We start from the raw sequence: 22,500 nt of genomic DNA on the forward strand, positions 1-22,500 counted from the left end.
AGGAATGCATCATCATCATCATCATCATCACAGTCAACAGGACAATGCACCATCATCATCATCAAAATCATCATTACCATAATCATCAAAATCATAATTATCATCATCATCATCATTATAGGTAGGAGAATGCATCATCATCATCATTATCGTCATCATCAGGTGAGAAATGCATCATCATCATCATTAATATCATCGTTAATATTATCATCATCATCATCACCCACACCTCTCTTTCCCAACTACCGATGGAAGGAAGTAAGGTCTTAAAAGGAAAAAAAAAATTGACAAGAACAAGTAAAAATCTACCTAAATAAATGGGCCACACTCTCATTCACTCACCATTCAAGCACTTGGAATCCTGACTCATTCTCGTCAGTTAAGAAAGCTTCCTAACACCTTTTCCTATGCGATTTATTTTACTACATCTTTACGTCCTCTTCTGTGTGGCATAAATCCTTGTGATTATGCCACACTTTGCATAAATATCGTACTAACACCTTTTCCTAAGCGATTTATTTTGTTTATTACACCTCTATGTCCTCCTGTGTTACATAATTCTTGTGATAATGCCATACCGTGCATAAATATCGCACTAACACCTTTTCCTAAGCGATTTATTTTGTTTATTACACCTTTAAGTCCTCTTCTGTGTTGCATAAATCCTTCCAATCATGCCATACTCTGCATAAATATCGCACTAACACCTTTTCCTAAGCGATTCATTTTTTTATTACACCTTTATGTCCTGTGTTGCATAAATATTAACACCTTTTCCTAGGCGATTTATTTTGTTTATTACACCTTTAAGTCCTCTTCTGTTGCATAAATCCTTCCAATCATGCCATACTTTGCATAAATACCGTACTACAGGATATCAACGTCATATCCAAAACTAAATCGCTGAGGAAGAGGTGTTAGGGAGTCTCCTTTACAGACGAAAATACAAGCCCTGACTGACACGCTTCATATTAACACAAATGCACATCAAGAAAGAAAAATATTGTCGTCTAGAAGCATATATACTGATCATCCAAATTTCTCTTTCCAAAAATCTCATATAAACACAGACTAGAACGATGACAGTAAATAAAATAAAACTGACAACAAATGAAATAAATAAATAAAATTGTGGATTAAAATGATATTAAAACATAGGTCAGGTGGGGTCACAGGTCAGGTACTCCCAAACACAGGGAAAAAAAGTCAGGTGGGGTCACAGGTCAGGTACTCCCAAACACAGAAATAAGGTCATGTGGGGTCACAGGTCAAGTACTCCCAAACACAGAAATAAGGTCAGGTGGGGTCACAGGTCAAGTACTCCCAAACACAGAAATAAGGTCAGGTGGGGTCACAGGTCAAGCACTCCCAAACACAGAGAAATAAGGTCAGGTGCGGTCAGGTCAGGTACTCCCAAACACAATGAAATAAGGTCAGATACAAGGTCAGGTGGGGTCATAGGTCAACAGGGAGAAATGATTAGGTCAGGGTAAGAAAGAAATATGGAAGGAAGGAATTAAAATACTATGGATAAAAACTGACTGTTATTCCAGCACCTCTCTCTCTCTCTCGTTCCCGCTTGAGCACGTACCGGTATATTGCTCCCTAGGGCATTAGTGAGAGAGAGAGAGAGAGAGAGAGAGAGAGAGAGAGATTCATAATAAACACACACACACACACCATAACATGAACAAGAACACGGACAAACACACAATAGGTTTGTTTGTAGGAGGGGCATTCTCTCTCTCTCTCTCTCTCTCTCACACACACACATACACACCAAGCTTCCATCAGTTACGTACATGGTGTGTGTGTGTGTGTGTGTGTGTGTGTGTGTGTGTGTGTGTGTGTGTGTGTGTGTGTGTGTGTGTGTGTGTCTGTGTGAGAGTGAGAGAGAGTCCTGTCTCTCTCTTTAAAAGGACAACATCCCTGGCCTACACAAAGTCATAAATATTAAGTGAATTGGGGAGACCGGCCATAGGTAGGTAGGTAGAAAGACAGATAGATAGATAAATAGACAGAGACAGATAGACTGACAGACAGACAGGTAGGAAGGTAAGTAGCATACAGATAGGCATGCATGTAGGTAGTAGGTAAGTAAGGAGGGAGGGAGGTAGTTAAGTAGGTATGGTAGGTAGGTAGGCAGTACAGTAGGCAGGTAGGTGGGTAGGTGGGTCGGTAGGTAGGTAGGTGGGTAGGCAGGTAGGCAGAACAGAGAACAAATAACATGGTAACTATCCCTGGGCAACACAAGGCAGGTATGACATTTTGAGCTGAACAGGCAAAGGAGAGAGAGAGAGAGAGAGAGAGAGAGGGGGGGGGGAAGGACAAAATATAACAACACAGCCAACCAAAAATAAACAAAAACACGCAACACAAAACAGAATAACAAAATCAGAACAAGGAAAAGAAAACAAAACAGATAGACAACAGAAAACAGAACAGAGAACAAACAACAGAGAACACCATAACACAGAGAACACCATAACACAGAGAGAACACCATAACACAGAGAGAACACCATAACACAGAGAACACCATAACACAGAACACACCCACCTAACTCGGGGCCACAGAGCACCGGAATAACCTTGAGTAGCGCCGAGCAGTTGGCATCCTGATCACACAGCTCCTTGGCCACCAGGCAGTTGAGAGGCTCCTGCTCCTCCCTCACACCGCCCCCTGTGAAGGTATAAGGTACAGGTGATTAAAGGTACAGTAATTAAAGGTAGATACAGGTAATTAAAGGTGGGTACAGGTGATTAAAGGTAAGAACAGGTAATTAAAGGTAGGAACAGGTAATTAAAGGTACAGGTAATAAAGGTAGGTACAGGTAATTAGAGGTAGACTAATTAAAGGTAGGTACAGGTAATTAAAGGTGGGTATATCTAAAGGTGGGTACAGGTAATAAAAGGTAAGTATATTTAATTAAGGGTAGGTACAGGTAATAGGTATATCTAATTAAAGGCAGGTACAGGTAATTAAAGGTAGGTACAGGTAATTAAAGGTAGGTACAGGTAATCAAAGGCAGGAACAGGTAATTAAAGGTGGGTACAGGTAATTAAAGGTAGGTACAGGTAATCAAAGGCAGGTGATGAAAGGTAAGTATATTTAATTAAGGGTCGGTAGAGGTAATTAAAGGCAGGTACAGGTAATTAAAGGTAGATATGTGTAATTAAAGGTGAGTACAGGTAATTAAAGGTAGGTATGTGTAATTAAAGGTCAGTACAGGTAATTAAAGGTAGGTACAGGTAATTAAAGGTACGTTCGGGTAATTAAAGGTAGGTACAGGTAATTAAAGGTAGAGTAATTAAAGGTAGGTACAGGTAATTTAAGGTAGGTACAAGTAATTAAAGGTTAGTACAGGTAATTATAGGTAGGTACAGGTAATTAAAGGTAGGTACAGGTAATTTAAGGAAGGTACAGGAAGGCTACAGGTAAAGCTTAATTAAGAAAGAATATGGGTTACAGATGCTCCTGGGCCCCTCTCTCACCTCTCCTTGTAACGCTATGTGGTACAGGTAAGGTACGGCGAGGTAACGGTAATTATAGGTAGGTACAGGTGGGTTACAGGAAGGTACAGCTGAATTAAGAAAGATTATAGTGTTACAGCTTAGATGCTCCTACTCGTCTCTCACTCCTCCTCATGTAATATTAAGAGGTAGTTAACATACTGCCAAACACGGGTAGGTATATTACAGGTAGGTACAGCTAATTAGGAAGACACACACACACACACACACACACCACCTACTGTAACACAATGAGATACAGTTCAGTAAAGTACAAGTAAGATGCTGGCGGGTGTAGTGTGTGTGTGTGTGTGTGTGTGTGTGTGTGTGTGTGTGTGTGTGTGTGTGTGTGTGTGTGTGTGTGTGTGTGTGTGTGTGAGAAAATACACCCACTAACACACCACACACTCCCACAACGAACGAAAGCAAAACACACTCAACAGACGTTCCAAAATGATTCGCCCTTTCCCAAATTGACCCACCTCGCTCCAAAAATTCGCCAGAGGGTAAATAAAAAGCTGCTAGTAACCAAGGAGACTCAAAAAATTTCCAGCCCCCTCAGATTAAAAAAAAAAATGAATATAGTGGATGTGCTTTCAATATTAAACTGGAATTTTTCTTTTGTTTTCAGCCTTTCTCACAAAATAATGGTTTTTAATTAAGTTTTATGGCATACTCTAGTGCTCTGAGCCCCCCCCCTCTCTTTCTTTCATTCTTTCTTTATCTCTCTCTTTCTGTCTGTGCTTGTTTCTCTCTTTCTCTCTCTCTCTTGTCACACACACAGACACAGACACACACACACACACAATGAACTTTAATCAGTCCTCTCTCTATCTCCACACACACACACACACACACACACACACACACACACACACACGCAATGGTGTTTAATCAGTCCCTCCCCTCTCTCTCTCTCTCTCTCACACACACACACACACACACACACACACACAATGGTCTTTAATTAGTCTCCCCGCTCTCTCTCTCTCTCTCTCTCTCTCTCTCTCTCTCTCTCTCTCCATCAACTATTCATCAGTCAGGCTCGCCTTTCACATCCTGCTCTCTCTCTCATCCTAACCTCTGACCTATGGTGTGTGTGTGTGTGTGTGTGTGTGTGTGTGTGTGTGTGTGAGAGAGAGAGAGAGGGAGAGAGAGACCATTTTCCATCTCTCTCTCTCTCTCTCTCTCTCATCTTCATTAAGGAATTTTCGTGTCCTCTATAACAATATTAGGTCGCTTCAGCTCTCTCTCTCTCTCTCTCTCTCAAGTAAAAAAGTAGGTCATCGGACTGAAATGGTTAAACTACGGCTGGGTGGTGGGGGATACGTGGTGTGGTGGTGAGGTTGTGGTAGTGTGGTGTGGATGTGGTAAAGTGGTGTGGTGGTGTTGATGTGGATGCGTGGTATGGTGGTGTGGAGTGTGGTGTGGATGTGGCAGAATGTGGGGTGTGGTCGTGGTGTGGTAGTATGGATGTGGCAGCGTGGTGTGTTGAGGTGTGGTAGGGTGTGTTGGGGTGTAGCAGGGTGTGTTGGGGTGTAGCAGGGTGTGTTGGAGTGTGGCAGGGTTTGTTGGGGTGTGGTAGGGTGTGGCAAGGTGAGGTAGGGAGCGTTGTTGGGGCGTGGTAGGGTGTGTTGAGGTGTGGTAGATTGTGTTGAGGTGTGCTGGGGTGTGGCAGGGTGTGTTGGGGGTGTGGCAGGGTGTCTGTGTTAGGATGTGGCAGGGTGTCTTTGTGTCAGGGTGTTTTGGGGTGTGGCAGGGTGAGGTAGGGAGCGTTGGTGGGGCGTGGTAGGGTGCGGAAGGGTGTGTTGGGGTGCGGCAGGGTGTGTTCTGGCCAGGCAAGATGTAGCTAACTTAACAAACTTTCTACTTAGACTGTGGGATAGTTTTAAAGCTCCCCCAACACACACACACACACACACACACACACACACACACACACACATATACACACACACACACGACAGACAGACAAATAGACTGAATAATAGATAAACAATAGTGCATACTCATATACATGGCAATAGATATAACTCACATGGAAAAAAAAACATAGCATAACAATTAAAAATAGATAGATAGATAGATAGCAGAGATAGATAAACAGATAGACCTGACGAGAGACTGACAGAGTATAATCAAGTTACATAAACAAGGATAATCAAGTTACATAAGTAAGTTAGGGAAGAGGCAGAGAAATTACGGGAGGGTGAGATAGGAAGATGAATGAGGCCGAGAGAGAGAGAGAGAGAGAGAGAGAGAGACTATTTTCCAACTCTCTCTCTCTCTCTCTCTCTTTCACACACACACACACACACACACACACACACACATCACAGCAATACAGGCCCATGATACAAAGCGTTACATAACACCATTATATGTAATTACAAAGCATGAGATTAAAGAGAATATTATCCAAATTATCATGTTACAGTGAGAGAAGGGTGTAATTAAATCTTCTCTCTCTCTCTCTATTTATCTATCTATCTGTCTATCTATCTATCTTGCTAGTAAATAAATAAACAAAATCTGTAAAAAAATCACCTAGGGACAAAATGAATAAAATGACCACTACAACCCAGCCAAATTCTCTCCTCCCCCTCCACTCCACGTCTCCCTTCCCCATACACTCCTCCATCCCTCCTTCCCCCTTCCACCTTCTCTCTCCTCCTCCTCCGCCTCCTCCACTCCACGCCCCCCTCCTCCACCCCTCCTCTCTCCTCCTCCTCCACTCCATGCCCCCCTCCTCCATACACTCCTCCACCCCTCCTTCCCCCTTCTCTCTCCTCCTCCTCCACTCCACGTCCCCCTCCTCCATACACTCTTCCACCCCTCCTTCCCCCTTCTCTCTCCTCCTCCTCCACTCCATGCCCCCCTCCTCCATACACTCCTCCACCCCTCCTTCCCCCTTCTCTCTCCTCCTCCTCCACTCCATGCCCCCCTCCTCCATACACCCCTCCACCCCTCCTTCTCCCTTCCACCTTCTTCTCCACTTCCACGCCACAGACTCTTCCACTTCATGCATTTGAGGGGAGTATGTTTTTCTGTGTGTGTGTGTGTGTGTGTGTGTGTGTGTGTGTGTGTGTGTGTGTGTGTGTGTGTGTGTGTGTGTGTGTGTGTGTGCGTGCGTGCGCGCGTGAGCGAGTGAGTGAAAAAAAAAAAGAGAAATGAAAGGAAAATCCCGAAATTTGGAATAAAAGGCATATGACAAAACACAGCCGCCTGACATCTGAAAAAAGAAAGAAATGAGAAAAAGAAAAATTGCCCGAAAATCGAAATAAGAGGCAAATGAGACCCCCCCCCAAAAAAAAATGCTCGAAATTTGGAATAAAAGATAAAAATGGAAAAAAAAAAATTGCCCGACATTCAAAATTGGACACAAATGGAAGAGAGAGAGAGAAAAAAAACCCTGACATCTGAAATACGAAAAAGAATGACTAAAAACGAAAATTCTGTTCTTGCACCATAGCGTCGCTCCCTGGCCACACATATATACAGAAATACCAATCTATATGTACATAAAAATAAATACGTAATATATAGGCGAGAGAGAGAGAGAGAGAGAGATAAGAGATAGAGAAAGAGAGAGAGAGAGAGAGAGAGAATACATATACACAAAAATACCTAAATATATACCGGTATACATAAAAATCCATAAATATATTCAAATACATGGACATACATAAGACAGACGGAATACATAAATACACAATAATGTCTGAAATACAGAATATGCATAAAAATACATGAAATACATACAATACATAGAAATACATGAAATACATAAAAATACATGTCCCTGAAAAGTTGAAGCCTTCCCCTCCCTCATAAATCAAACACCAGCCCTCTAAAACACACACACACACACACACACACATACACACACACACATACAATCATACATACACTCACATACATACACATACAAAAATACATACACACACAATGCAGCACAAATCGAGAGAGAGAGAGAGAGAGAGAGAGAGAGAGAGAGAGAGAGAGAGAGAGAGAGAGAGAGAGAGAGAGAGAGAGAGAGAGAGAGAGAGAGAGAGAGAGACCCCTCAAAAAATCACCTAAAACACCCCGCCGCCCCCCCAAAAAAAAAAAAATATATATATATCAAACGAAAACTATAAAGAAAAAATCAGCCAAAAAAGAAAGAAAGAAACCGAGATGCTCCAAATATTCTCTCTCTCTCTCTCTCTCTCCTGCTAAATTCGAGTCAGTGTAAAATTTTAATCATGACTGGCGTGAGGGGGAGGCAGGATTTTTTTTTTAATTGTCTTTTTCGAATTAATTGGCGTCTCATTTCTCTGTGAATTTTCGTTTTTGAGTTTTTTTTTTATTGGTTATTATTATAAAGAGTAGTAGTAGTAGTAGCAGTAGTAGTAGTGGAAATATAGTAGTAACTTTAGTAGTAGTAGTAGTAGTAGTAGTAGAAGTAGAAGCAGTAGTAGAAATATGATAGTAATTGTAGCAGTAGTAGTAGTAGTTTTGTGATTACTGGTTATTATTTTCATTTACATTATTATTATTATTATTATTACTCCCAGTAGTAGTAGTACGAGTAGTTGTAGTAGTATAATAGTAGTGTAGTAGTAGTAGTAGTAGTAATAGCAGCAGAATTCGTATCATCATCTTCAACCAGACATGTTTTTACACCTACAGATGAGTAAACGACTATATAAACAAACAAACATATATCGTTGTGACGGTGTTTTTTTTAACTGATGCTGTGTGATGGTGTGTTTTTTCCCGCACTTGTATGTGTGTCGTATAATAATGTATGTTGCTGTACGGGCTTCTGTGTGTGTGTGTGTGTGTGTGTGTGTGTGTGTGTGTGTGTGTGTGTGTGTGTGTGTGTGTGTGTGTGTGTGTGTGTGTGTGCATGGATGGATGTATATGCATGTATGTATGGATGGATGGATATATATATATATATATATATATATATATATATATATATATATATATATATATATATATATATATATATATACACCAGTCCTGTATGAGACAGCCCTAGCATGTATTCAATATGGAAGGTGGGTGTTAGCGCCGAACTGGTGACATGTGGAGGTGAAGGAGGACTACTGTGCCCTGGGGATAGGCCACTGCCCCCGAGAGATAGGCCCTGAAGCTTTTGCCCAGAGTCGGACACATTATATATATATATATATATATATATATATATATATATATATATCTATATATATAGACACACAGTATGTGTGTGTGTGTTTACCAGTCCCCACTACCACAACTACTACTACCACTACCTTCACCACCACCACAACTACAACCACCACTACCACCACAATGGAAACAATCACCACCACAATGACGTTAAACAGGGAGAAAAAAACTGAGGGAATTGTTTGGGTGTGAAAAGGGAGAAAGAGAATTACATTACTCCATTCACGGTGTTTTTTTATGGATTTTATGTTGCCTACCACAACTACCACTATTACAGCTACCACTATCTGCCACAACTACCACCAATAACCACAACTACTATCACGACCACAGCTACTACTATCAGCAACCACAACTACCACCATCAACTACAACTACTAATACCAACCACAACTACCACCATCAGCAACCACAACTACCACCACCATCGACCACTACTACCACCATCAACTAACCAACATCAACCAAAAGATACTACCACCACCACCATCAATCACTATCAACCACAAATACCTGCCCCGTGAGAATAGTTCCGGCCCTGTGGCATGTTCAGGAGACGTTTTCACACACACACACACACACACACACACACACACACACACACACACACACACACACACACACACACACGAGAAATAAAACACATGGGGCAACACACACAAAAAAAGTTCCATCAAAGGCTTTACATATTTTCAAAGATTTTCCACCGCTGTCTGCCACTACCACCACCACCACCACCACCACAGCTACCATTACTACCACACCTTCCACGATCACCACAGCTACCACTACCACCACAACTACCGCTTTTAGCACATATACTACTGCTACTACAACAACCACCACACCTACCACTTTTAACACATCTACCATTACTACCACAACCATGACTATAATTACCACCACTACTACAACCAAGACCATAGCTACCTACTACTACTACTACCACACCTAAAACTGCTACCATACACATCTGCCACTACCACTACTACAATGATGACCATACCTACTACTACCACACTCGCAACTATACACATATGCCACTACTACGAACCCACCACAACTACCACCACCCCACCCACCACAAGTACCACCACCTCACCCACCACACCCATCGCCACAACTACCACCACCCAACCCACCACCACAACCCCACCCACCACCACAACTACCACACCCACCACCACCACAACTACCACACCCACCACCACCACAACTACCACACCCACCACCACCACAACTACCACCACCCCACCCACCACAAGTACCACCACCTCACCCACCACACCCATCGCCACAACTACCACCACCCCACCCACCACCACAACCCCACCCACCACCACAAGTACCACCACCCCACCCACCACAAGTACCACCACCTCACCCACCACACCCATCGCCACAACTACCACAACCCCACCCACCACCACAACTACCACACCCACCACCACCACAACGAAATGCAGGGCTGTCTTCTCTCTCTCTCTCTCTCTCTCTCTCTCTCTCCCCACGCAGGCCGGTGTATGAGGGAGGATGAATGGGAGGGGGGAGGGAAAGAGGAAGAGAAAATGTGAGAGAGAGAGAGAAAAGAGGAATCGGAAAAAGAGAGATGAAGAAGAATGAACAGAATGAAGATAAAAGGGAATGTGTAAGAAATAATGAGGGAAAGAAATGTGATGAACAGAATAGGAAAAATAATGGAAAGAAATGAGAAGAAAAAAGAAAAGATGAGAGAGAGAGAGAGAGAGAGAGAGAGAGAGAGAGAGAGAGAGAGAGAGAGAGAGAGAGAGAGGAGTCAATACAAGTACAGTTTACTGCAAATACAAATGGACTCCTCTCTCTCTCTCTCTCTCAGACACACACACACACACACACATTCCTTTTTCTGTCCCTACACCTCTCTTTCTCACATACACATACACACACACACACACACACACAGCCACACCCCTACACAAACATAAACACACAATCTTACCCCGCACACCGAAACATAATAACATTCCCCCCATCTCATCATCATTCCACAACACCCGCCTCATCCCACACCCTAATGCATACCCTCGCCACCTCTCCCCTCCCCATACCTTTACTCCCTCTCCCCATTCCTTCTCCCCTCCCATGCCCCTCACCCATTCCCTCCACCCTTCCCCCACATCCTTCTCCCCATCCCCCTCATCCACCCCACCAAGTCCACTCTTTGTTCATATATTCCAGTGTTTTGTGTTGCTTCTGTGTGTTGCTTTTGGTTTGCGCTCTCTCTCTCTCTCTCTCTCTCTCTCACCCTTACATATCTTTCCTCCTTAAGGCTCTCACATTCCCCTTCCATTCCTCCCCATTTTTTTTTACTTCAATTTTTACATTCCATTTCTCTTTCTCTTCTGCCATTCCAGTCTCCCTCATGACTCACATTCCTTTCCTTCCATCTCTCTCTCTCTCTCCCTCCCTCTCTCTCTCTCTCATGGCGCTGTAAATGTCCCTGTCTGACTGATTGGTGGTGATGGGCGTGGCGGTGCTCTGAATGCTTTGAATAGTGATGAGTGTAGGCAAGTTGAGAATTATTTTTTCATTCCTTTTAATCTAACTACAATTTCGCTCTTTTCTTTCGTTCTCTCTCTCTCTCTCTCTCTCTCTCTCTCTCTCTCTCAGGTACATAATAGGATGCCAGGTGAGAATTTCTTTTTTTATCTCTTTCATTCCATCTAGTTTCGCTTCTCTCTCTCTCTCTGAGTTACATAATAGGACGCCAAGTGAGTTTTCTTTTCACCTATTTCAATCTAACTACAATTTCTCTCTCTCACTCTCTCTCTCAGGTAGGCTACATAACAGGACGCCAGCTGGTCTAGAGGTTAGGACGTCCCACTCGCAATGTTTCCCATAGGTTTAATGCCCAAGAGCTGATGATGATGGTAATGGTGTTGTTGATAATGATAATGATGACGATGATGATGATGATGAGGAGGAGGAGGAGGTGGGATCAAGATAATAAAGCTGAAGATGATGATAATGGTAATGATAGTAATAATGATGATGATTAAGTTACTGATAATGATGATGATGATGACAGATAATAATGATGATGAAGACAATGAAGATGAAAAGGATATGATGATGATGATGATGATGATGATGGCAATTAAAACTGTTACGTGTCTGCCTGTCCCTTACCAACCCCAATCAATGACGTCAATCACAAGGCATCAAAGTCAGTCTAATTTTAACTGGACATTGAAGTAATTACGTCACTGGATGTCACCTATAATTACCTGACTTCACCTTAGCCCCTTCCGTCCGATGACTTATTTTGCTTTATTACCCCCCTAATAAAGATGGAGGGGGTTATATTTTCATCCATGTTTGTCTGTCTGTTTGCCTGTCTGTATACAAGATATCTCAAAAAGTTATTAACCGATTTCAATTTAATTTGGTGGATTGGTGGGCAGTGGGTTAGGGAAGAGTTGATCACATTTTGAGGTGGATCCGGATATGAATAAAGGGAATATGAGTTTTACTGGTGTTGGCGGAGGTATGTGCTCTGTGAAGGGGTCAGGTACACGCAATTAAAAACTACCTTGATATTTTCCCGTTTTTACCTTTTGAAACCGAGAATGAACTGCTTGAAAATGATATCCAGTCACTTTCCATTTTTTTTCTTTTTTCATTTGCGTATATGACTTGTTACTATCAAGAAAGAGTACGGCGAAAAACGAGAAAAAACTGGAAAAAAATGAAAGGGTAAAATTAAAACGAAGAAACACCGAGAAAAAAGAAAAAATAATAAATAATGAACAAGAGGAGAGACGGAAAACTCAGCAAGTGATTTTTTTTACTGCGGCTAAATATAAAAGTTTCCCCGAGTGAAAATAAAAGAAAACTTGTCTCCGAAGAAAATGAGATGCTAAATCCTTGGCCCACAATTTCCATATAATAATCATGTTTCCCGCCACTCCCCCCCTCCACACACACACACACACACACACATACACACACACACACTGAGAGAGAGAGAGAGAGAGAGAGAGAGAGAGAGAGATTCTATTACACACACACACATACAGAACCATCCATTCGTCTCCATCTTTTTTCCTTCCCCCTCCTCCCTTCCTCCATCCCCCCCCCACCTCTCTCTCTCTCTCTCTCTTGCTTTACGACCAGCCTTCAGTGCCTTGGCGTGAGGAAAATGTTAGTGCGATGTATTAGCTTTTGCTTCCACTTCCATCCACCTCCCTCCCTCCTTCCACTTCTTTTACCTCCCTCCACTTCTCTTTACCTCCATCTCCACACAGCACCCTTCATTTACCTTTTCTACCTCCCTCCACCCCTTTCCTCCCTCTCTCTCCACTCTCTTCATCCTCTCCTTCCCTCTTTCTTCTCCACTCTCTCCACCTCTTCCACTTCCCTCCGTCATTCCACTATCACCATCTGCTCAGTCTTACTTCCCAACACCTGATAAGTTTTTTTTTTTTTTCCCACTATTCCTTGTCGCCTTGTTTTCATCTGAGGGAACTGGACAAATTTCACGACCTGAATACCAAGTCGTGGGTGCATGGAATTCCACGATCCTTTAGTTATGAGGTAGAGATGCGTCTCCTTGGTTACTAGTCAAATCAACCCTCCAGTCTGACCATATCTTGACCACTGGAAAACATTTACAGGCCTAATCTCTCTCTCTCTCTTCTCCCATTCCTTCCCATTACCTCCACCTCCTTCCCTCACTCCTACCTCCCTTCCATCCCCTCTCCTGCCCTCTCCATCCCTCCACTCCCCTCCTCTCTCCTTCCCTCCACTCCCCTCCCCTCCCCTCATCCTTTCCTCCCTGTCCCCTCTAATTTTCCAACCTGTTTCTTACCTGTAAATTACCTTCACTCCTGCCTACCTGTGCAGTTACTTACCCTACCTACCTGACTGCCTGCCTGCCCCTCCACCTACTTACCTACTTCTACCTTCTTCCCCATTTACCTATCTGCCTAACCTTGCCTTCTATCTACCTCTAAATCTATCGTCTTCCATGCCTTCTTGTTTTATCTATCTACCTGCCTGCCTTCATTCCCTCCTACCTCTGTATCTACCAGTACTGCCTACTTCCCTTCCTAACTACCCTTCTACCTATGCCTAACTATTTACCGAAAGAGAGAGAGAGAGAGAGGCAATACACGCACCAGTTATCGCAAATACTACCTACTTACCGATCTAACTAACTGCCTGCCTGCCTACCTACCTACCTACCTCCTTGCCACCCTGCCTATCTTTCTCCATCCCTACGTACGTATCTCCCTCTCTCCCTTCCTGCATACCTCCCTATCTCCCGTCCTGCATACCCCCCATCTGTCTCTCCCTCTCTGCTTACCTCCCTACCTACCTACTTCTCTCTCCCTACCTCTCTCTCCCTCCCTGCATACCTCTCTACCTTCCTCCCTCTCTCTCCCTCCCCCATGCCTGCCCCCCCCCACACACCCAGCAGGTTCCCTACTTGGTACATTGGTGCTAAACACGGCACATACACGCCCAGTCAAATAATTTCCCTGTAATGCAAGGAATTAGAGCAGTATCCCCTACACCCTCCTCTTCTTTTAATTCCTGTTTTCTTTTTCTTTTCTTTTCTCACCCTTTCATTTCTTTCTTTCTTCCATCCTAGTCTCTCTCTCTCTCTCTCTCTCTCTCTCTCTCTCTCAATACCGTAAATTAAAGCAGTACCCTTGCCTTTCCTAATCCCGTTTTTCCCTCCCCTCCTTCCCTCTCTCCCAGTGTTTCTCTTCCAATCTCTCTCCTTCCTCTTCTTCCCTCTCTCTCTTGCTCTCTTTCCCATTCACCATCTTCCTCCTTCTCTCCCCTCCTTTTCTTTCTCTCTCTCCCTTCCTCCTTCCCCTTCCTTTCATTTACCGCACCCTTATCAAATCTCTCTCTCTCTCTCTCTCTCTCTCCCCTCCTCCAGTTCCTCATTCATTCTCCCTCTCTTTCTCTCCCTCCCCCTCCATTTTCTCTCTCTCATGGTCAGTTTCAACATTCTTTTGGAGTTTGAGGTGCCTGGAGAGTTTTACTAAGGATCTCTCTCTCTCTCTCTCTCTCTCTCTCTCTCTCTCTCTCTCTCTCTCTCTCTCTCTCCCTCAGTAATAAGCCGGATTACCTCACTGGGACCTTAATGGTTACGTGGTTCCTGTGTATATCTGTGTAATGTCCTCTCTCTCTCTCTCTCTCTCTCAATCGTGAATGCTCATATGTAAAAACGAATTACCACAGGACTATGATGCTAGTCACGAGAAAGTGCTATGAAAAGGATGTAGACCCGTAGTACTGTCTTTCCCTGCCGCTGAGCTACGTAAAATAAGCAACAAAGGGACGAGAATCTGGGCCAAGTCAGAGTAAAAGGAGTATAGTTAGGAAATTTCTCTCCTTGGCTGAAGAAATAACTAAATAAATAAAATAAAAAAATAAATGAAAATGCAATAACAGTGTAAGAAAAAAAAAATACAAGACCATATATTAGTTTCAACACTGACGTACGGAAGTGAGACGTGGACCATGGTTGGGGGATATAAGAACAGAAAATAAATAGCCATCTTACTGAGGCAAAGAACAGTAGTCTGTGTATTCGTGTCGTCTCCAATTTCTCCCTGTCACGAAAATTACTTGAAATTCGTATGCTGGCCTCCTTTCACTTATATGTTTCTGTTCTAAGTTGGGAAAAAACTGGCCGAAGGTGGATAAGAGATGGCTAGAACACACACACACACACACACACACACACACACACACACACACACACACACACACAACCTCTCATTACTGTGGCCGAATTACCTCGTTGGGGCCGTAATGGTAATGTGGTTCCTGTATCTATATAAACCCCTCTCTCTCTCTCTCTCTCTCTCTCTCTCTCTCTCTCTCTCTCTCATTTCCTTATTTTTTATATAATGGAAAATAAATGTCAATACTCCTGTTCAATGTTTGTTGTAGAAGAGAAAAGGAGAAAAGACAAAAAAGAGGAGAGAAAATAAAAATGGTTAGAGACGACAAGAAAAAGGAAGAGAAGAGAAGAGAAGAGAGGAGAGGAGAGGACAGGAGAGGTGAGGAGAGGAGAAGAGAAGAGAGGAGAGGAGAGGAGAAGCGAAGAGACGAAAGAAAAGTGAAGAGCAGAGAAGAGAAGAGAAGAGAGGAGAAGCGAAGAGAAAAGAAAGAAAAGAGAAGAGCAGAGAAGAGAAGAGAGGAGAGGAGAAGCGAAGACAGAGAAAAGAGAGAAGAGAAACGAAGAGAGGAGAAGAGAAGAGAAGAGGAGAGAGGCGTGTGAGGGCATACACTATACTACACAACACCAACTACAAGGTCCGCAATATGCAACCCATCACGAAAGAGAGAGAGAGAGACTGTGTGTGTGTATATATGCATGTATGTATGGAAGCATGTTTGTATGTATGTTATCTATGCCACTAACAACCTCTCATGTAACCAGTGTTTGTGTGTGTGTATGTGTGTGTGTGTGTGTGTGTGTGTGTGTGTGTGTGTGTGTGTGTGTGTACCGTATGCCACCCATAACCTCTCTCTTAAACAGTGTGTGTGTGTGTGTGTGTGTGTGTGTGTGTGTGTGTGTGTGTGTGTGTGTGTGTGTGTGTGTGTGTGTGTGTGTGTACCGTATGCCACCCATAACCTCTCACGTAACCAGTGTGTGTGTGTGTGTGTGTGTGTGTGTGTGTGTGTGTGTGTGTGTGTGTGTGTGTGTGTGTGTGTACCGTATCCCACCCAAAAACTCTCACTACAAGTGTGTGTGTGTGTGTGTGTGTGTGTGTGTGTGTGTGTGTGTGTGTGTGTGTGTGTGTGTGTGTGTGTGTGTACCGTATGCCACCCATAACCTCTCACGTAACCAGTGTGTGTGTGTGTGTGTGTGTGTGTGTGTGTGTGTGTGTGTGTGTGTGTGTGTGTGTGTGTGTGTGTGTGTGTGTGTGTGCCAATTCCTATGCAAATTGGATGACGTGGGCGACGGGCCGTAAGAACCTCATATTTACACAATCTCAATTTATTTTAGCCATCGGGGTACTGAAAGTGACGATGATGATGATGATGATGATGATGATGGTGGTGGTAATGATGATGGTGGTGGTGGTGGTGGTGGTGATGACGATGAGGATGGTGGTGGTGATGATGACGATGATGATGGTGGTGGTGTTGATGATGATGATGGTGGTGGTGGTAATGATAATGATGGTGGTGGTAATGATGATGATGGTAGTGATGATGATGACGACTGCGACGGTACAGAAGGCACACACACACACACACACACACACACACACACACACACACACACACACACACACACACCACAAATTGTATTAAAAAGAGAATGCAACAAGAAGACTCTCTCTCTCTCCCTCTCCCTCTCTCTCTTCACTTAATTTCCTCTCTCGTTTCCTTTCCCTCCCTCTCTGCCTCCTTCCTTCCTCTCCCTCCTTTCTTTCCTGGGATGGAGGAGAAGACGAAGGAGCAGAGAGGGAAGAAGGAGGGGAGGAGGAAGGAGAGAAGAGAAGGAGTACAGAGGGAAGAGGGGAGAAGGAGGAAAGGAAAGAAGGAAGGAAGGAAGGAAGAAGGAGAGGAAGAGGTGAGAATGAAAGCAGACTGAGAAGGGAGGGAGGAAGAGGTGAGAAGACGGTAAAAGGAAGGAGAGGGAGGAACAGAGGTGAGGGGGAGGAGGGGAAGGAATAGAGGTGAGGGGGAGGAAGGGGAAGAATTGAGGTGATGGGGAGGAGGGGGAGGAATAGAGGTGATGGGGAGGAGGGGGAGGAACAGAGATGAGGAGGAGGAGGGGGAGGAAATGGAAGTGAGGGGGAGGAATAGGGGTGAGGGCGAGCAGAGGAAGATGACAGAAAGAAGGGAGAGGAGAGAAAATGGAAAGGGAAGGGGAGGGGAGAAAGACAGGAATGAGAGGAGGGGAGGGAGGAAACAGACAGGAAAGGGAGGAGGGGAGGGAGAAAGAAAAGGGAAGCGGGAGGAGGGGAGGGAGAAAGAAAAGGGAAGAGGGAGGAAGACGTGAGGAGACGACGGTAAGGGGAAGGAGGGGGGAAAAGAGATGAGGACCAGCAGAGGAAGACAGAAGGAAGGGAGAAGTGGAGAGGGGGAAGGGGAGGGGAGGGAGGAAAGAGACAGGAGAGGGAGGAAGGGAAGGAGAGAGAAAAGGGGGGAGGGTCAAACAAGGGAGGGGAGGGAGAGACAAGAGAGGGGAGGGAGAGAGAAGCGAGGGGAGGGAGAGTGAAGGGAGGGGAGGGAGATATAAGCACAAGTAATACACAAAGTTACTGCCTCCACCCTTCGTCCCAGTGCACGGAGGGGGAAAAAGGGAAAAAAACTGGGAGGATGTAACTAGATTTCTGGCTGGAATTTGGCGAGGGGGGGGGAGGAGAAGGAGGAGGAGGGGAGTCGTAGGGGGTGGAGGAGGAGTGCCAAGGATATCATGAGAATAATGGAGAGAGAGAGAGAGAGAGAGAGAGAGAGAGAGCACCTGTAAAAATCCCACACCTGCAAATTACACCTGAGAAGCAGCAGCGGCAGCAGCGAACTGGGACACGTGGGCTCTATATATACACCTGGGGACATTTGCAAGTGGTACACCCTCACTGTTCGGATGGTTGTATCTATCATGGCGTAATAAAATGTGCAAGTGATTGAATTTATTACGACTGGGGGGATCTAAGTGGTTGACATTAACTGAAAAAAAGAATGTATTTATGACAAGAAAATTATTATAAAGCATAGGTACCATTAGGAAAACAGTGTGTGTGTGTGTGTGTGTGTGTGTGTGTGTGTGTGTGTGTGTGTGTGTGTGTGAGAGAGAGAGAGAGAGAGAGAGAGAGAGAGAGAGAGAGAGAGAGAGAGAGAGAGAGAGAGAGAGAGAGAGAGAGAGACAAAATAATAATCATAATACATAATGCATAATGGAGACAAGGATAGTTATAAAGATAATAATCGTGTGTTTGTGTTGTTATGATGGCTCTTTTGCTGACACCACCTCCCTCACCACACTCTTTATCTCACCACACCTGCCTCACCACACTCTTTATCTCACCACACCCTTCTCACACCCACACCTGCCTCACCACACTCTTTATCTCACCACACCCTCCTCACACTCACACCTGCCTCACCACACTCTTTATCTCACCACACCCTCCTCACACCCACACCTGCCTCACCACACCTTCACGATACACTCATCACACTTTCACTACACCCTCACCTGCCTCACCACACTCTTTATCTCACCACACCCTCCTCACACCCACACCTGCCTCACCACACTCTTTATCTCACCACACCCTCCTCACACCCACACCTGCCTCACCACACCTTCACGATATACTCATCACACTTTCACTACACCCTCACCTGCCTCACCACACCTTTACCACACTCAACACACTTTCAAGACACTCATCACACTTTCACTACACCCTCACCTGCCTCACCACACCTTCACCACACTCACCTGCCTCGCCACACCTTCACGACCCACTCATCACTTTCCCCACACCCTCACCTGCCTCACCACACCTTCACCACACTCATCTCCCTCACCACACCTTCACGACACACTCATCACACTTTCCCTACACCCTCACCTGCCTCACTACACTTTCACCACACTCACCTGCCTCGCCACACCTTCACGACCCACTCACCACACTTTCACTACACCCTCACCTGCCTCACCACAACTTCACCACACTCACCTCCCTCGCCACACCTTCACCACACTCACCTCCCTCGCCACACCTTTACCACACTCACCACACCCCTCTACTCCTAAACTTTTCCCCCAAACACGAAATTTCCCAGGAGACAAGGCCAATTACCCAACCTGGCCAACTCCTTCCCTACATTTATTTCCACCCTTTGATGCACACAAGACCCCCCTGTCTCTCTCCCCTACCCACGTTTTCTATACATATATCCCCACTTACCATCCTCTCTCTCTCTCTCTCTCTCTCTCTCTCTCTCTCTCTCTCTCTCCATATTGTCTGTCCATATAATCTCACCTCCAAACTCTCTCTCTCTCTCTCTCTCTCATCACCACTTCGGCACTAATACACACCGTCCCTGAATTACACAGCAGACTTATTCACTACTGGTATGATGGTGTTAGCTGGTGTGTTTTTACGGTATATCTGTGTGTCTTGTAAAAATCAGAAGTCTCCCTTTGCCTTAAATTCAAACCATCAAACTATTTCCTGCCCCAGCCTGGTATTAATCGTTCGGGTAGCAGTCCACTTCTCTTACCACTCAGCCACCACCTTCCCCTAACCCTCCCTCTCTCCCCAGACTCCATTTTCTATCCATATATCCATTTTCTGTGATAGGAAGCGTTATGAGGAACACACTGAGGTGGTTTGGCCATGTGGAGAGGATGGAGGGTGAAAGACTGACGAAGAGAGTCAATGTGAGGTGGAGGGGGGAAGAAGTAGGGGGAGGCCGAGGATGAGATGGAGGGATGGGATGGAGAGGTATATGAGAGAGGGGGGGGGGTGTTGGGAGCAGGGCAGTGAAATGGCGTGGGACAGGGCGACGTGGCCCTGTTTGTGGCCATCCCAAACGGGATTGAGGCGTCTGGCAATAGATAGATAAATAGATATTTATTCTCTATCCCTATATCCATTTTCTAATCATTTTCCATCCGTATACCCATTTTCTATCCTCATTTCCTATTTCCTCCCAAAACACCACAAACTCACACATCCATACCTGCTAATTAAAAACGACAGGTGAAAAAAAAAAATCTGTCACAATGGAACCCTCGTCACAATAATAAAAAAATGCGAACTGTATTGGCAGTAAAAAAAAAAAGGCTTCCCCTACCATCATTTTTCCTGTCATATGCAGGGCCTCAATAATAATAATAATAATAATAATAAAATAATAATAATGATAATAATAATAATAATAATTATAATAATAATAATAATAATAATAATATAATTAATAATAATAATAATAATAATAATAATAATAATAATAAAAATAACAATAGCAACAATAATAATAATAATAATAATAATAATAATAATAATAATACCGATAATAAATAAATAAAACTGGAATTTGTCACTGTGAAAATTATTGATGTTAAAATAAATGAAGCAAAAAAAGGTAAATATTGGAAAACGATACGAACGTTTTGATGCTGCAGTGTGTGTGTGTGTGTGTGTGTGTGTGTGTGTGTGTGTGTGTGTGTGTGTGTGTGTGTGTGCGCGTGTGTGTGTGTGTGTGTGTGCTTATTTACACATACACACACACTTCAAAAGATCCATTCCACACGAAATTCCTGCGAAATATTTTAATCCGAATGCAAACTGAATGTGCATAATTTGCCTCCCCCTCGTGTGTGTGTGTGTGTATGTGTGTGTGTGTGTGTGTGTGTGTGTGTGTGTGTGTGTGTGTTATATCCAGTCGTATGTTAAGACACACACACACACACACACACACACTAATACCCAGTTATTGTTATTGCTGTTTACCCCCGGACTGTCTGGTAGAGCAAACCCGTCGACGACAGGTAAGCAAATGCATGTGTGGGACCGTCCTACAGGTACAGAACAGTACATACACCGTGTAGGGATCCGGCGCCCCCTTGTGGTAGACAGCACCTCACCAGGGTCGGATCAGGGTCCTTCCCACGGCGAGGTGCGGGGAAATATGAGGAAGTTTGGCCCCCGGGTGGATGCCGCAGCTGCTTAGTTCCACCCAGGGTATCCAGCGCCACTAAGAATAATTATAAAAGCACATTCTCTCTCTCTCTCTCTCACTCTCTCTCTCTGTAATAAGGGAGTATTACCTCGTGGGGACCATAATATTAGCCAGTGTGGTTCGTGTATGCTGTGTAATTCTCTCTCTCTCTCTCTCTCTCTCTCTCTCTCTCTCTCTCTCTCTCTCTCTCTCTCTCTCTCTCTCTCTCTCACGCAGCGGCCATCAGAGTCCATTAATTTGTGAAGCGTTGTTGCGGCCATATTGGAGCTTCCCTGTGTGTGTGTGTGTGTGTGTGTGTGTGTGTGTGTGTGTGTGTGTGTGTGTGTGTGTGTGTGTGTGTGTGTGTAGCCAAGGTGAGGCAAAGCCAGGTATGAAGAGGCAGGGTGAGGCAGGGGAGCGCAAGAGACAGGGTGAAGCTGGGGAGAGTAAGAGACAGGGTGAGGCAGGGGGGAATAAGCGGCAGGGTGAGGCTGGGGAAAGTAAGAGACAGGGTGAGACAGGGAGAGTTAGAGACAGGGTGAGGCAGGCAGAGTAAGTGACAGGGTGAGGCAGGGGAGAGTAAGAGACAGGGTGAGGCAGGGGAGAGTAAGAGACAGGGTGAGGCAGGGGAGAGTAAGAGACAGGGTGAGGCAGGGGAGAGTAAAAGACAGGGTGAGGCAGGCAGAGTAAGAGACAGGGTGAGGCAGGGAAGAGTAAGAGACAGGGTGAGGCAGGGGAAAGTAAGAGACAGGGTGAGGCAGGGGAGAGTAAGAGACAGGGTGAGGCAGGGGAGAGTAAGTGACAGGGTGAGGAAAGCGAGAGGAAGAAGAGGAAAAGAGGTGTGATGGGGAGTGACAGGGTTGGCAGGATTAAGTAGTGTGAGGCAAGGGAGGCTAGGAGGAAGGTAAGGTAAGGCAGGGTGAGGCAAGAGAGGCTAGGAAGAGGGTATGATAAGGCAGTGGAGGGCAATCGGAGCTAAGACAATGCAGGGAGAGGCAGGGTAAGGCAGGGCGAGGCAATGAAGCAGACGAGGACAGGCAGAGTGAGGCAGCAAACGTACGAGGAGGTGGTGAGGCAGGGTAAG

General features: G+C 44.7%; 1 protein-coding gene across 1 annotated transcript in view; it reads right to left on the reverse strand.

Annotated features, from left to right (window-relative positions):
- The window catches only part of LOC145396836 (uncharacterized), a 135,203-nt gene that overhangs the window by 54,980 nt on the left and 57,723 nt on the right, over window positions 1-22,500 (reverse strand). Inside the window, exon 2 of the mRNA XM_080270120.1 lies at window positions 2,560-2,682. Coding sequence (XP_080126246.1) covers window positions 2,560-2,682 — 123 coding nt within the window. The remainder of the gene's footprint in view (window positions 1-2,559; window positions 2,683-22,500) is intronic.

Source organism: Coenobita brevimanus, chromosome 39 (genome assembly GCF_032717465.1).
Source record: "Coenobita brevimanus isolate Jiangsu-jjx chromosome 39, ASM3271746v2, whole genome shotgun sequence".
Taxonomy (NCBI): Eukaryota; Metazoa; Arthropoda; class Malacostraca; order Decapoda; family Coenobitidae; genus Coenobita; species Coenobita brevimanus.